The following is a 17,152-nucleotide window of genomic DNA, read 5'->3' on the forward strand; positions in this document are numbered from 1 at the left end:
CACTTTTGATAATGTTTTGTAACTTTGGTTCAAATTTGAATTTTCTATTTTTTTCCCTCTGTGATTCTTTATTTTATGTCATTCCTTCACATTAGGACAACATTAGTACACTCATTCAATCTTTCCATCTATTTAAAACAATCCATGGAGTTATTTTGTAAGTGTTACATATGATCATCCTAATTAAGACTTGCAATAACCCTCTTTACCAACAATTATGTTTTCCTTATTTTTCACTTTTCTATGCTCATTATGCATTAAGACATCACAAGGGCCATTAGCAAGATACAAATCACATAAGTTTTCCTAAGGCATTTTATACAATGGTAAGCTCATTCCAATTATTGACTTGAAGAGGGATACAAACTATGAATAAGAAAAAGGATGACCATTTGTTGAGGAACAATCAAATGAAGCATTAGAGGAGGCACTTTCCTAACAATCTTTTGTGAGGAAGTTGCTTAGGTACAAAGACTACCTAGAAATCATCTTCCATTTGTGACCTTGTGAGGACTACCCTATAAACTATTTTTCAATGACGGTGAAATATTATTTATAAAAAAGAAAAGAATCTTGAAGATTAAGTTGGTTTTTGGCACCGAACTCCCAATAGGTTGTTTTGGACGCTTGTAACAATATTTTTTATGGTTGTAACACCTCCACATGAAGACCAAGGCTACCTTATAAACTATGGAAAATAATATATCCACAAGGCATGTTAGTTACCAATGTTTAATAATATACTTGGATTTTTCCATGCAAGGGATTCGATAAGCAACTTGTACACCTCAATTAAAGGGTTAAAATGCTATATAAACAAGAGTTAGGAATATAAGTTAAATGAAAACTCTATTTGTAGGTGTTAAAAAGGTGAAAAATGGAAGGATTCTTTGTTATCTCTATTTGTAGAGATGATACAAACTTAAGGCTCCTCTTAATGTTTTTTTTCCTCAAAGAGGTTTCATCACATAAATATTACATTATGTGTTTGTTCTTTAATTCCATATTTTTCTTCTGCTACTAATTTTGTTTCCTATACTTTCCATTTTATTATATACTATTTAAGAGCAATTTTACAATTAAACCCTAATTTCCATATATAGTTATTACCTTCAATTGTAATACTTTTCACAATCAACATTTTGAGAAGTTAAACCCAACAAAAGAGAAAAAGATCAATCTCAAGATGAGAAGATCGAAATCCAAACAAATTTTTAGCGACAAATTTTCAGTGTAGCAAAAGCAAACGTCTGGCTTAGCCACTCATCATTGTTCAACCAACACAACTTCACCCACCATTCTTGAAATATCTTTACCAAACAATTTTTCTTTCAAAAATTGTAGTGAAAGAACGTCAAACATCACTCAAATCCCTAAAAGGGGACGATTATAGAGAAACATAGGGTTCACTCCAAGGTTAAAATCAAAATCTCCTCTCTAAACACTCAAACTATGCTTTCAAAATTTCCTCTTTAGCCCTAATGTGGCTAGAAGGAAACAAATAAGGCTTTTTACACTAAAAAAATAGACATCTTTGACCTCCAAAACAACCCTACCAAAGAAGAGCTCTTCACTCTAAAGAACCATTTATTAGAGCACCATCCTTCCCAATTAAAACTCTACATCCAAAACATAAACAAAACCACTAGAGCCACAACAAGATCTTGAGCAACCATCTACAACATCCACAATAAAACCTAATTGACACCCAATGAAGCCTTTCCCAATCTTTCATTCCAAAGCAGCAACATATTGGCACCAAACACCAAAAAGACCAAGCATGAAATATTGCCTTCAACCCCTAATGAAAGTTCCATTAACAAATTTGAATAAGTCAAGATTGTATACTCAATCGAAGACGAAAACTAAGACCTCTCCAACTCTTTGCATCAATTAGATTTGTCATTTTTACTTATTGTAGAACTCCCTCACATAGCACACTAATTCTTATATTCAACAGTCACTATTGCCAAAATATTTTAACATCCAAACTTCTGTATTTCTTCAAACTAGTTTCAAATGTAATAAACATAATGCAATTGTAATTAGTTTGACTCTATGGCAACAATTGAGAATAACTCTCAATGTCAACTACCACCTATACAAAGGCTAGTTTGACATAAGATGTTTTTTATTAAAATAAGCAACAAAACAAGGGTGTTGGCCCTTTATACAAACAACCCATAGGCAGCCAAAAAAAAAAAAGGAAGCAAAACTAGGGTGCAAACCCTTAACAAACCAAGGTCTAACAGTTTTTAACAAGTCAAAAGACTATTGCTAAAAGTCTATCAAGCAATCAACAACCCAGAACCCTGAAAGAAACCCAAACCTTGACCTAAATGAGTTTAGGGGGGAGGAGAGAGAGCTTACCCTTTCGCCTACGACAAACAACAATCCAAGCAATACTATTATTAGGAACATCATGAGAAGGATCAGGCGAGGGAGTCCCCACAACATTAATATCCAACTGCTACAGAGCCACGACAGGAGAAGATTCACCAAGAGCATATTGCTACTGCAGAACCACAGCAAGAGTAAATTCACCAAGAGCATATTGCTACTACAAGACCACAACAAGAGTAGAATCATCAAGAGCAATTCGCTATTGTAGAACGAGAGCAATAGGTGAAGGAGCCACGAGAGGGCCAACAAGGGCCTCAACAGCGAGTAACCCCAAAGTATGAAAAGTCATCCAAATCATGAAAATAAAAATCCTTGGCAATCAGTGATCAATTGTAGCATCTTCCCACCAAATACCTTTGTGGCGAGAGAGAACAATCCGAAGTTAAATGACCCATAGAAAAGTATCTTTGACAACAAAAGAAGAGGCCCTCATAATCCAACAATTGAGTCCAAGGCCTATCCCAAACCACTAGAACCACATTCCCAAGGAGGGGCATAGAGATGTCAATGTTGATTAAAATACGGACAAAGGCAGGATGACCCATGGAAGTCATGACATCATCCACTTTCATGAAACAACCAATAAAGTTACCAATGCCCTCATAACAAGAATGCTCCCAGAAATGAAGGGTGAGGTAAGAAAAGCAAACCCCAAACCATATGCACATTTAGTGGTTTGGTAAGAAGGTTAAAAGAAGTTGTCCAGAGAGAGAGAGAGAGAGTTAACTTCCCAAACCCACAACTTGCCAAACACTAAATCACAATAATGAGAAGAAGCAAAGGAGGCAATGAAAAAACCTTTAGCACAAGGGTAAAGCTCAATGCTACTAGCAACAAAAGGCTTCCAGGAATCACATACCCAACAATGGAGGTCAGAGAGAGAAAGCCAAAAACTAGCAAATCTGCACATTAACCCACAACATTCATAAAAGCCAACATTTTCAACCACATCTTGACCACAAACCACAACTAAGGAGATTTTGGTACAAGAAAGAAGTTGAAATTTCCCTTTGGGATGAGCAACAGATTTGACCACACATGCAAAACTTCGTCCATCAACAATAGGAGGTCCAAGAGGGACCTTAGCACCCACAATAACTCTAACAAGGCCACCATCACCAGCAAGAGCAACAGCAACATCACCAGGCAAGGCAGCCACAATGCCAGCATCACCCCATGGAGGACAACGCAAAGCATCATCGACCCCCACAGCAGATAGAGGGGGCACCCACCTTCGCAAGAGAGGATGAGAGCACGACAGAAGCAGACAAACCCGCACCCACTGAAACAGCAGAAGGCGCAACAGGCAAAAAGTTCAAATCCCATTGGCTGGGAAGAGCAGACCTCAGAGACATCGGTGAGCAGACATCGTGTTCAAATGGAACACATTATGCAACTACAGTTGTTTCTAAAGATAAATACAACCTTCATATACTTCACATGATGCTTTTCAAAACACATTAAAAACCATTTTCATTGTCATATAACCATAAGTCAATAAAATGGACAGTGTTGAAGCAAATTCAAAAAAAATACGACACTGCAGTTTCCAAGAAAATATTGCCACGTTTTAGGAAAAGTACATAACAAATATCGACGGTGTTTTTTTGTTATAAAACGACTACCTTCCGTAATGTCATCCATCATAGGGTTCTCGGTTAAATCAATGCTCTCAACTTAAAAATAAGTAACATTTAAAATTATGCACATTAACGAAGTCAACCCAAATATGCTAAAATTTATATGAAAAATGGAGGTGATCCAGAGTCCAATTAGAAAAGGAGATACGAATTGCTTATGTAACTTACAAAGTCAATAAAACAAGATTTAAAACTAGAAACCAAATGAAGACACGCAGCCTTTCAACTATTATCAAGATAACAATTTTTATAATTCTATCAAATTATTATAAAAGCATTAATCTATGCTGCTCTTGAAGTTTTAGCAGTGGTCAGCCTTCAAGCGAACATCATTCTACTTGTAACCTTTATTCCCCATTATTGCAGATTATACTGTCGTGCCTTCTCCGACTCAATGAGCATATACAACATCCTGAAACTTAAGTGCTTGTTATCTAATACTACCCTAGGAATCTTACAGAATCCAAATGTGAGCACACTGCTCACAAGTATAAAGCTTATACAAAGAACATCCAAAGAGAAAATGCATTTTAGTCACCTTGTATGATCGAAAAAAACTTGAACATAGTATCCCACAATTATAATGTAGAAGAACACTACTTTAAGATAAAATCTGTAGAATCATCTGCAGAATTGGCCCCAAGTTTTAAGTTTGTATGATGCCTGTAAAATTTAAGATAAAAAAAATAACATTTTCAGCATGTTTAAGGTTGGGAAATCACCTATAATCGTTATAAAATAAATGTCAATAACTACAATGAAATCACCCAATTTGGTACAATCAAACATAAAAATATAGCAATATGTACTGTACCATTGTTTATAATGTTTCGCTGTGAATATGATTTGGATTCCCTTCCTGGCTGTCAAGAAGCATGTATTGCGCCATGATGGCGCTGATTTCAGAGTCCACATATGACTGCAAAACAAGGAGAAGAAAAGAAAAAGAATATCACTTGTAATTCATTCATAAAAGCAAGCAAAAATCCCGAGTCCTTAAACATAAAACAAAGAAATCGATAAAATTCTCAACTATTGACTTACTCTGAATCTGTATTTATAATATATGTAACCTCCAATAGCAAGAGCAGCCACCACAAACAGTACAAAAATTATAGCACCCCCACCCGTCGTTTTTTGTTGAGACTTCTTACCTGGATCACAAAACCATGACATGGAATAATAACTTTACTATGATTACAAAATGATAATGATCATATAGAAAATAAGAATAGAAGTATGCATATTCATACCAATTTTTTAAATTTATGTAAACGGAAATGTAAATGTATTAAATAACAAATTAAATTTGGCGAAGGGCAGATTGGAACCATAATAAGAATAGAAGTATGCAAAGGGCAGATTGGAACCATCACAGTGGGTATAACCATCTCCCTTATACTGAACACCTTCAACCAAAGGACACTCACAGACCCTTCCACGGAAAGTATCCTGCAAAAATGAAAGGTCATAGATATTCCTAGCATGCAATTTTAACAGCAATAATGCAAACTTACTATAACAAAAATTAGAAACTCATCTTGTCAAAATAAAATATTCTATACCTTGCAAGCTGTTATATTTGCCTTTTTATCTTGCCAGCAACCGCCATTATTTACCAAACATTCATTTGTCTCCATGTCTAGATTCAGAAAATATTATAGTTAATTTCGATAGTCACTAATTTGTAAATCTGCCTCATTCACAAATTGTCCTAGGCTATGCAATGAATATACAATTGTCTTTTGCAGTAGTTCATGTTAACCCAAACAGTTACTGGACATTTAAAAATACATAATACTTCACTCCTGAAATGTATAAATATAGCCAGATAAAACTGAATCTCACCATCATTCAAGCAAACTGTAGGTTCAGTGGTCTCCTTATAACCAGAACAAATTGCTTTCATGACAGCTCCTTTGTCCAGTTTTCCTGCAATGAGAACATGTGAGTATGTCACACTTGTACTCATGTGTATCACAGAACAACAAAACGTACTTAAAGGCAATATTCTCAACCTCTGTATTGCCTGTTGTTAATAACAAGAGTGGGTACTATTGTGACATCACCACGAGATCCATGTCCAACCTGAGGAATCCAAAACCGAAGCATAGAAAAAAAAAAAGTTAAAAACAAAATTGATCAGCAAATTCTGACATATTTTATGAAGAATTGTCATTTGCAACTGAATAGAACTTGTCATAACAAATAGATTAACTTCTAAACTAACCTGTGCATCTTGCTCAGCTTTCAAAATAGAGTTTTCAGTATCTGCATTTGGATCCCCCATGCATTTTTCTATCTTCTTCCTATCCAGACCTGCCAAAAAGCATTTGATGATAATGAACTAGAACATCATCTAATCATACTCTTAATACTTAATTTCATTTGAATAGTCAAGACTCAAAACAGACACATTAAAGGCGATAGAAACTTAAGGAAAACAAAAAAAGAATACCTAGAGATTTGATGACACCGTCTGCACATTCTTTGTTATATTTTTGATCCTTCATTGGACATCTGATATGGAAATCAGTGACATAATCCCACCAAACCCAGGGTTTGCCATCATCTTTTGCAACATTAAAGACACACAGTTGTCTCAGATTTTCAGTCACCACATCTTTCCCATCATACCCCCGATTAAAGTCCTGTTCTGGATCAGGTGCACAGTATCTTCCATTATTAATGCATTGAGCTTTGCACTGCTTGCTCACAGTAAAGGCCAGAGGGCAGTACCAAGTGATATAGTGAGGAGTAAATTTTGTGTGTTCTTCTTTCTCAAGAATTTGAGCAGCTCCTTTGAAATTCTTTAAAAATTCCATCTGCATATTACACTTCAACCCACATTCATCGTTGCTATTTGTCCACAACTCATACTCCACACGTTCATCTGTGTGTGGAACAGACTCTCTCCAGTCCAAATTAATATTGACCATTTCCCCCTTTTTAATAGCTTCTTTCAGTTTGTCACCTAATTTTTTCTCAATGACGGCAGAGGGAATAGTGATATTCTCAAGATATTCATAAGGTGAACCACCTTCTTCAGGTGAATCCATAGTTATCAAAGGTTCTTCCTTGTCATCAGACACAAGCACAGCCGCTGCTCCAGCTTTCTGAGCATTCCAGACTTTCAAAGCAAAAAAGCAATCTGCAATGGAGGGGCAGAAGGCTCAATTCAGATAAAATAAATAGAACATTAAGTCTTGACAATCAAAATTCAGCCAACTTAATAAAAAAAAGATTTAGTACTTTATCATTTAAAAGTAAAGGATGAGAATAAAATCCAGTGTCACATGATCAAGCATGTCAAAAGCGTTCAAAGTAAGGCTAAAAATACTTTCATGTGTTAAACAAATCTTCAAAGATGAAAAAGTGTGGTGTTATAGAAATATAACAATAAAATCAGATCACCAAATCACAATTCAGAAGCTACTTTTTGGCCCATTCCATATTACTATTTACACAAGTTTTTTTAACGCATTTGAATTTTTTTTTAAATCTGTAAATATTTTAATAAACCAACTGGCAAAATGGAGGAGGTTCTAGATCAACTCAAATAATGGAAAGTGATTGATAGATTCACCAATTCGCAATCTCACTGTAAGTAAAAACCCTGTGAGAAAGTCTAAATTAGCATATATTATACCATTTCTTCATTGTATTTTTAAGTTACTTTTTTCAAAATATAAGAAATATAAACAAATACTTTAACACAATTAATAGCGCCCAAAACATGGGCAATAATGGCATCCAAATTTATTCTCAGGCATACATACATCTTTTTGAGTGATTTTTTTTCATTCAAAGTATTTTTTCATCCTTTGTATAGTGGTCTGATTAGTTTTGTAGAATAATATACAATTTTTTCAAATTATTGTTTCTCAAATGACACCCTGCATAGTTCCTTTTCTGGAACTTCAGAGGGCTCATTTCATCTTATATGGACACCTTTTTGGGTCTCATTTTTTTGAATCTGCATGATTTTTTTATCTCTATGCAATGGTGGTGTTATTTTTTCATGAAATTATTTTAGAATTTTATATATGAATATGCCTCTTTTGAGGACTTATACATCAATTCCAATTTGTAATACACTAATATAAAGTTCCATATCATTGTATCTTTTCAAGGGGGTTTAAAATCAATAATGAAGATTTCATTTTTTATTTTTGGTCATTTTATTGAGGTTTGAAAGGCATACTTGATATTTTTTTTACCTCATGACATAAAACTTGTAAGATCACTACAAACAACAAATAATTATGTAAATACACTCATATAAAATGCCACATAACTGAGCATGTGTTCCTTAAGGAAAGAACGTTTTACTTCCACTAAATTATAAAGTATAATGGGTTGTTGTGTAGTGCTTTGTATATTCCATCACAATATTGAATCCTTGAGATTATTGCCTCATACACATGTGCCATGATGCACACCCTTTTTTTAAGTTTCTTGTACATCTATTGACCAAATGCTAATTCTACATTCCTATGCACATTTTTGTGCTCAATTTCAGCTGGTTTACCAGTATAATTTTTTTGTCAACATTAAGAAGAGAATTGTGACATGGTTATGCTAACATTTTTTTGATTCAATGGAGCAATGGAGGAACCTCAATGGAGCCAAATGAACTTCACAAATTTGTAGGGGGTCACATATACCTACTCTTGTTGTCTCTCCTATGGGGAAATTATATTAGTGGATCACATTTGTGAGATTCTAATACTTATGTAGAACACCAAACACTTTTTAATAGTGTAATATAGGTCACTCGTGCATTTTTTATCATGTCCCTTGATCATATTGATATCTACATCTTCCACTACATTGTTGATTAGTATTTTATGATATGCTCACTCATGTAGATTTTTGTATCCTTTTGATCTACATCTTTGGAGTTTCATTGATTCTAATAGACATTGTTTCATCTTCAACAAAATTTATAACTTTGAAATAATTTTGGAGCTCATCATCATGTCCATCATTATATGAGCATATTTTTAAATTTTCTTATCCTTCTCTTTTTCTCTTTTAGAGGGGAGTTTTGTAATCATTATTTTTTCTCCTTTTCTCTATTTATGAGATATTTTCATTGGTACATGAATACCTTATCAAGTCATGCTGAAAGGACTCATCTTTTCAATGATTAGCTTACTCCCTAAGTATCGCTTAAGGGGTGTTAGTGTGAAAATAAGTTTTATCAAACTAGTTATATTTTAGCGTACTTATTAGAGTCTTATTCACACTACACTTAAGCTCACTTAGAGATTATCTAGACTTTTGACTCACCTCATGTAGACTCATCAAGTGTCCAAAAATTTCTCCATAGAGTCCTACATTTGTTTCATACTTGGAGTGAGAGTTTGACTCCTACCTTCTCACCTCTTCTTGCTTACCTTTATAGACAAGTCTCACTTGACATTTTATATTAGATGCTTATGATAATTCTTATTTTACACATTGCTTATTTAGGGGGAGTTTTGAAATTGCAATCAGCTCTTGACTGCTCCAACAAAATGAAACTCTAAACATGTTTTGATCTAAACCCAAATCACTAGAGGAACAATTAGGTACTACAAATTAATCATATTGATTAAAATTCTTAAAAACATAGGGTCCATTGCAGTCACTATAACCTTTGAAGTATTGTGCTGGTTCAAATAATTACACAATTCTTTAATATTACACTTATTTTCTCCTTTCCTACTGACTTAATATTGATAGCCTTTGACATGTCCTTGCATCTTGAGATGCTACTCCAGTTCAAAGCCAAAAAAAGTAGTAGATTTGTTACTCCAATTGTATTCAATTTATTCTTATCTAAAAAAAAATTAATTTTACTTGAACTATACACAATCTTTATGTTTTTCTATGAGGCAAGTTAATAAACATTTGAATATATGAGAGCTTGAAACAATGTTTACAAGCATTACTTTAAGCCATTAATTTTTTGTATACATTTCCGATTAGCTATATAACAAAAAGACATAGAACATCGGCTAGTCCAAGATAATAAAACTCTATAAATGTTTTGATCTAAATCCAAATCACTAAAATGGTGGGAATTCAAGTTTCAAATCCTTGTGTAAATCTGACTCAAGTTGATAAAAGGGTTGCATTACAAAAAAAAACTCTATTCTTAGAAGCTCAAAGGAACTTTTATACCTTACCATAAAAACCACCCAATTTTTTAAAAAAAAACTTTAATTCTTTACTTTCTTATGCAAACAAATTTATTCATAACTTAGGTATCCATTCATAATTTAGGATGACTGATGTCAAAATATAATAAACCGCCCTTTGAACTTCTTAGCACATTATAATATACAAACTTCTTTTCCAAACACTATAATCTCAATTTAATAAAGTTATCTATTTATTGTCTTATTATAGTTAGTAAATACGCTTATCAACATTCCATTAATCATAATTTTATTTGATTTTTTAAGTTTAGTTAATAAATTATAACAAGAAATTCATTTTATAGTGTATATATATATATATATTAAAAACTTTTTATGTCCAAGAGGTTGAGCTTAGTCGGTTGAAGCATTGAGCTCTCAATGTGGAGACCCAAGTTCAACTCCCATGAGAGACACCTTTGTGTAGAATTCTAAGTTGTGACTCTTGGTCTTCCATCATTGAATGCTCCGATGAACAAAAAATGAGCTTTATGATTCTATGATACTTAATACAAAAAAAAAACCCTTTTATTATTAAAAAACATCAATTATGTTAAAAGTAAATACCCCAATATTTAACTTAGAATGATATTAACCTTGCAGTCTCATATTTAATGGCAAAGCAATTGCAAAATGACAGAAATTCATGCAATTATTAATGACTAGAAACACTCCTCAACGTATAGGTAAAACTAAAATGAGCAACAAGGCTGAAAACTTACCTCCACGGTCGACCAGAACAATAGTAGGAAGTCCTCCAGGGTAGGATTTAAAGCTGGAATCAAATTCCTGGCAGCCCATATGATTCTCCTCGGAATAAGCTACAGACCCCATTATCGTTCCGGCATGCCGAGGAATACCAAAATTGCCTACAGCGCAGTCATATTTGCCCTTAATATAACCCGGCGAAGTTACCACTAACTTTTTCTCTTCCACCACATATTTTCCCATGGCCTGGGCCGAATTCCAAGACATTATCAACATCATCATCGCCAATAGCCCATAGCTCCTGCCGCCCGATTTTCTTGCCATTGCCGTCTTCGCCAGAGGAAAGCCCTGTGTAAAACATAGGATTAGTTTTATTCTCCTAGCTGTAATTTTCAGTCCTATCACTGAAACCTATCAATTTAGGTCATAAGATCGTTTAAACTTGGCCAAGTCCCTGCGTTTCGAGCCTTGGACGTTATCTTTAAACGCCGAATACAAAAAAATGACACAAAATTGAATTTTGAAAAACGAAAAATAGTAGCTTTAAACTCCGAATATAATAAAAATGACAGAAAATAGAATGTTGAACAACAGAAAACAGTAGCTTTAAACTCTGAATATGACCTAAAAAAAATGGCAGAGAATTAAATTTTGAAAAGCAAAAAACGGTAGCTTTAAACTCCAATAGCCCTGGATCCGCAAAAGGTAAGGAGGAATTTAACAAATAAAAAATCTTCACAAAAGGAAAAATTTTAACAGAGTTGAAATTTGTATACAGGTACCTTTGTCGATTCTGCAGCTGAGCCGCCAATAAAAGTAAAAATAACAGAAAATTAAATTTTGAAAAGCAATAAACATAGCTTTAAACTCCAGTAAGCTGAAACCCTGGATCCGCAAAAGGTAAGGAGGAATTTAACAAATAAAATATCTTCACAGAAGAAAAAAAATATTTTACAGAGTTGAAATTTTTATACAGCTACCTTTGTCAATTCTGCAGCAGGCCAATCAAAGTAAAATGACAAGGAAATTTTAATTCTGAAAAGCAAAACAACGGTAGATTTAAATTCCAATAGGCTGAAACCTTAGAGCCACAAAAGGTAAGGAGGAATTTAACAAATAAAATATCTTCACAAAAGAAATTTTTTTAACAGAGTAATTTTAAAAAGCAAAACAACGGTAGCTTTAAACTTCAATAGACTGAAACTGTTGATTCGCAAAAGATAAGGAAGAATTTAGCAAATAAAATATCTTCATAACAGAGTAAGAAATTTTTATACAGCTAACTTTGTCGATTATGCAGCTGAGCCGCCCATCAAAGTAAAAATGACGGAAATTTTAATTTTGAAAAGCAAAACAGCGGTAGCTTTAAACTCTGATAGACTGAAACCGTGGATCCGTAAAAGATTAGGAGGAATTTAGCAAATAAAATATCTTCACAAGAGAAAAATTACGGCTACCCTTGTCAATTCTGCAGCTGAGCCGCCAATCAAACTAAATAGATTAGTTTTTCTACGTCGGCGAACTTTTCAATAAATTATTTCCAGAGAGATTCTGAATTCGCGGCATTAAAGCGAAAATAGACGAACAAGACATCAATTCGTTGCTTAAAAGCTAAAATTTGTTACCAGGCAGCGAAGATTTCCATGGACTGAACCTTGTAAAGGAAGAGAGAAAACCGATAAAAGCAGAGCAGAGAAATAAAATTGCAGATCAAATTCTATTGGATGCATTGAACCATTACAAATACCTCTTATTTATAGAGATCGAGGCAACGCAGTCAAGCCACATGCGTGGAAAAAGATTGCAAGTGGATGGGAGCGGATGGAAGAAATCTCTGTCTTATATGTATTTGTTGACAAAGAGAAGCTTCTGCTTATGTTGACAGCCGGGGAAGAAATTAATGCCAACACCTTGTCTGTAAATCTTTCTGGTTAGGCTCGTTTTTCAGGAAGGATTTAAAGGGTTTCTACGACATTCCCGAGTACTAGAATTGTGATGGCAGGATAAAAGATGCTCCTGATCAAGATCAAACAGATACGTCTACGGTTAAAGTCTCCTTCGAACGACATTTCCGAGGATCTAAACGATGTTTCAGAGGATTTAAAAGTTATTGACGAAAATTTAAATTGTCGTAACATAAATATTTTCTTCGTTAATGAAAATATTCGTTATCAGCTCCTGTCAAGACAACAATATTTATGTATCTATTAAGAATTAAGAATTTGAACAATTTTATAATTTATAATAATTTCAAAAAATATTATTTGATTATATTGAAAACAGCTCCTATAAAAAAAAATTATTATTTTACATGTTCATATAGATTGTACTTTCATTCAATTAAATCTTATTTGATTTTACGATTAAAGAGAATCATACAAATTGTTCTACAACTGTCCATTGTGATAATTGTTCTACTTTTGTCCATTGTGACAGCCCATTTTGTACCTTAAACTAATATTAAATACATTTCAACAAGTATTTTTTCTTCTTTATTGTTGGTTTTATTAGATTGACTGCTTGTCAAACCAAACACTTATAACATCTTAAAGAAGTGGTCACAAGTTTAGCATTTAAGAGCAAAAACTTCTCAATTTCTATCACAGCTACACAAAATGAAGATGAAAAATCTTGTTGAAAGGTCTAAGAGAGGGCGCCACCCTCAAAAGATGGGCAAATTTAATCTCATAAAGTTTTTCATGTTAAAAAAATGTAGTATAAGAACTTCTAGCTTGCTAGTAATTTTTAATTGATTTGTCAAGCTCTTTACTTAACATTTGTGTATTCTATTTCAAATAATAGCTATCTTAAAAAATTTAAAAACATTACTAGAATACGTTGAATATGCAATTCTAATTGCTAGAAATTTTATTGCTAATCTTTCATCCATCCATCCAAACCCTCTTAATTTGCATTTATTTTTTATATAATATTTTTATTAATTGCATTTCGCATCTATCATTTTTAATGAATTTGTAAAATGGTTACAAATATAATAGAAACATCTTTTTCTTTTCATAATTTTGCAAGTAGTTTTTGTATTAGAGGGCTTTGTATGTAGTTGATGTAATTAATTTAGGTAAAGTTATATTTATTTTTTGCTTATTATACTATGAAAAATTTAAGCATAAAATTTGGCTTGAAGCAAGAATAGTTATTTGGTAAAGACACGATGAAAAAATTAGCTAGGTTGGAAGTGAATTAGAGTTTGCAAATAGCTTGGAATTGGTGATGGTTTTGAATGTATGAGGTAGGATTTTTTAGTTACTATGGATAATTTTTGTATTAAATTTGGTGTTGTATGGCTTGGTGGATAAATTGTAGTTATAGATTTGATATGGTTGTGATTTTATAAAGTAGTGCATGTAAGCAAAGAATATTTAGAAAGTAAGTATTATTCTATGGATTCATAAATAAAGGGAAGTGACAACCCAAATATTTCAAGATTGTTAAGTTTAGGATTTAAAATTCTCAAATTGATTGGAAACAAAAATATTATATGATGTGTTATTTTTATTTTTATTTTGTTGCAGAGTTTCAATTGTTTCAATTGTATATTAAGGCTTTGAGGTTTCAATTTCTTGACCTCTAAGTTTCAAAGAATTGGGTATTTTATGGCTAAGAATTTCAATTAAGATATCATATAGTTATGAATGATGTAATGATAGGGAGAGGTAGGGAGGGAGAGTGGGGAGAGAGAGAGGTGAGATTGATAGAAATAGAAAGGGAAGGCTCAAGAGATAGGAGGGAGAGAAATAGAGGTCTGCAAGGAGGGAGAAAAGAGATAGAGTAAGTTGAGAGGGGGGAGATAAGTAGACAGAGGTGGAGAGGGATGAAGAGAGATAGAGGGAGAGGTGAGATAGACAAAAATGGAGAGGAAGAGTTGGAGCAAGGGAGGGAAAGAGAGGTATGAAGAGAGAGGGAGGGTAGATGAAGACAAGTAGTGAGAGAGAGAGAGAGAGGGAGATTTTTTAGTGGTGATTTTTTGCCAATTGGTGAATATTTTGGATCAGGGATTTTTAAATTGGTGAATATTATAGATTAAGGTGTATTTCCCATTCACCTAATGTTTACATTTTTTGGGCCATATGCAAGTTAATTCACCATCGAATTTTCAAACCAACCTGACATAGTCAAGGCAGGGAGATCCAATGAAGGACAACCCAACCTTGCAGCTTAACACATAAACCATGCAAAGCATAGCGGTAACGGATAACACGATGCTAGAAACAACAGATAGAACAACCGGTAACAGCACAAAACACATAACCAGTAAACAATGTGAATAAATCTTATTACAATCTAGAAAATTATACGTGCCACATGTTGGATTGAAGTCCAGGATGCAAACAATGCTTACAATGCAATTACAAGATCCACAGATCATCCTCATGCCAAATCGGCTGTCGATAATCAGTCTGTCGGTTCAACCCCAATCCGAACCTCGGCCTTCCAGCCTCGGTCCTACCGGATCAGAATCCAATTGGCTCTACATCTTCGCCCAATATCAATGCTTTGTCTTCAATCTTCTAGCTTCGTTGATCTGACTTCTATGATGTGCCCTCTATGATCGGACTCCTCTGATGTGACTTCCTTAAAATTCTATTTCAAATGATTCACAAACCTCCATATATATACCGCCCACAAATAATTACAACTCAATCAAGTCAACCCAAAGACAAAGAATTACAATTTAATCAAGTCGGCCCAAAGACCAACCGGTTCAGGAAACATGTAATGGTAACATGTCGGCTCAATCACTCCAAAACACAAAACGATGCATAGCCCTTCGGGAATACTGGCCAAGACCCAAAACAATATCTCCAATGATCTACAAGTCACGGAGATCATCTGCAACCCGAAATCATCTTCTCTCAAGCTAACCAATAAGAACACACCAACCGGGACAATACCAGAATCTGCTTACTATCAGTAACAAAGCCAAAAGCTATGAAACTCAAACATGATAATGACCATGAATACAAGGGAATAAACCCAAAACCACAATGTTAAACACTCAAATATGACGAAATGCCAAGCTCTCAAGCAATTCTACTGAAAACTGCTCAACCGATAAGAACTAGATCGGTGCTCCTACATCAAAACCATACATATTTAGTTTTTTTGCCAACAACTTCAAAAGGTTCCAATATACATCCACCCATTTATTCATCAATACCAGCTAAACGGTTTGATACCACAATCCTGTAGGAGGACCCATTTCATCAGCCATGTTGTAAGTTAACGATAATCATAGGTCCATTATCCCCTGTTGGTTAAAAATTTTGCAAACTAGAAGAGTTTACAAAATTATGGTTTCAACCATAACAACACGAGATTAAATCTCTCATAATTCTTAATGGTCGGCTCCCCCTATGATTCACTACTCTATTTTAATAAAAAAAGATATAAATTTCAACTTCTATTCTAACATGGGTGGTACATCATCCTATTGTATTTTTCAAGATAGATATTATTCTTTTCCTCTCTTTTTAGGAAAGTGTATGCCTAGAAGTGTGGAATCCTGCAAATGAGAAAACAAGTCAAGCACGCCAATGAAACATTGTGTTAGAGGATTGAAATCATAAAAACAAATAAATGAAACCAAACTCTAAGAAGGTTTCATTATCCTCTATCTCCAAGGATCCCTTAGATTCAAGGTGGCTCTCAGCTTGGAAGAGCACTTGATCTTGGGATGACTACTCAAAGAACAAGAGATAGTGTATGATCTAAGATCTAAATGAATGCAACTAAGATCTTAGTGATGTGCTATGGATATGAAACTTGATATGGTGCAAGATAACAAGATTAGTGTGATATTAAGCTAGCATGAGTATGATATGAAGATGATATTGATCTATAATGGAGATTGAACTAACATGATATGCTAAAACATTATAAAAAAATTCTATGCTATGATGTTATTCAAATGATCTAAAATGCTTATTTTAACAAAGAGAGGCAAAATGCTTAGTGTTATGTGACTATAGTGTAGATGCATGAAAACTTGGATTATGTAAAATGGAGGAAATGGAGCTCTACTTATAGAAGAAATGATCAAATGGATGGTCAAGATTGAGTAATATTAACAAGGGTCAATATTGAAAGTTATTCAATCCTTGTGAGGTTTTCAATCCAATCCTAGGTTGACAAATGTCACCTTGAGGAGGCTTGAGAGGAGATGTAAGAGGCATTAAATGCCTGAGAAGACAT

General features: G+C 33.9%; 1 protein-coding gene across 2 annotated transcripts; it reads right to left on the bottom strand.

Moving 5' to 3' along the window:
* Window positions 1–4,263: 4,263 nt before the first annotated feature.
* Window positions 4,264–13,046, bottom strand: LOC131064988 (vacuolar-sorting receptor 1). 2 transcript variants are annotated; one of them, XM_057999339.2, is made up of 11 exons: window positions 12,687–13,046; window positions 10,954–11,287; window positions 6,502–7,194; window positions 6,274–6,362; window positions 6,062–6,131; window positions 5,892–5,975; window positions 5,609–5,685; window positions 5,375–5,495; window positions 5,088–5,197; window positions 4,858–4,962; window positions 4,264–4,706 (listed from the first exon to the last, which is right to left on the bottom strand). In XM_057999339.2, the coding sequence occupies exons 2-10, from the start codon at window positions 11,261–11,263 to the stop codon at window positions 4,864–4,866; spliced, it is 1,653 nt and encodes a 550-aa protein (XP_057855322.1). In that variant the 5' UTR covers window positions 11,264–11,287; window positions 12,687–13,046; the 3' UTR covers window positions 4,264–4,706; window positions 4,858–4,863. The 2 variants fall into 2 exon arrangements, with proteins under 2 accessions (XP_057855322.1, XP_057855323.1); XM_057999340.2 differs by having other exon boundaries at window positions 5,414–5,495; window positions 12,687–13,040.
* Window positions 13,047–17,152: the final 4,106 nt, after the last annotated feature.

The sequence above is a fragment of the Cryptomeria japonica genome, chromosome 6, assembly GCF_030272615.1.
Source record: "Cryptomeria japonica chromosome 6, Sugi_1.0, whole genome shotgun sequence".
NCBI classification, from domain to species: Eukaryota; Viridiplantae; Streptophyta; class Pinopsida; order Cupressales; family Cupressaceae; genus Cryptomeria; species Cryptomeria japonica.

Excerpts from the sequence above, each read along its gene's own strand:
- LOC131064988 (XM_057999339.2), bottom strand. The coding sequence starts at position 11,263 with ATGGCAAGAAAATCGGGCGGCAGGAGCTATGGGCTATTGGCGATGATG. Across the intron at positions 5,976-6,061 it reads TAACAACAGGCAATACAGAG|GAAAACTGGACAAAGGAGCT; the intron begins GTTGAGAATATT and ends TTCTCATTGCAG. Across the intron at positions 5,496-5,608 it reads CAAATATAACAGCTTGCAAG|GATACTTTCCGTGGAAGGGT; the intron begins GTATAGAATATT and ends TCATTTTTGCAG.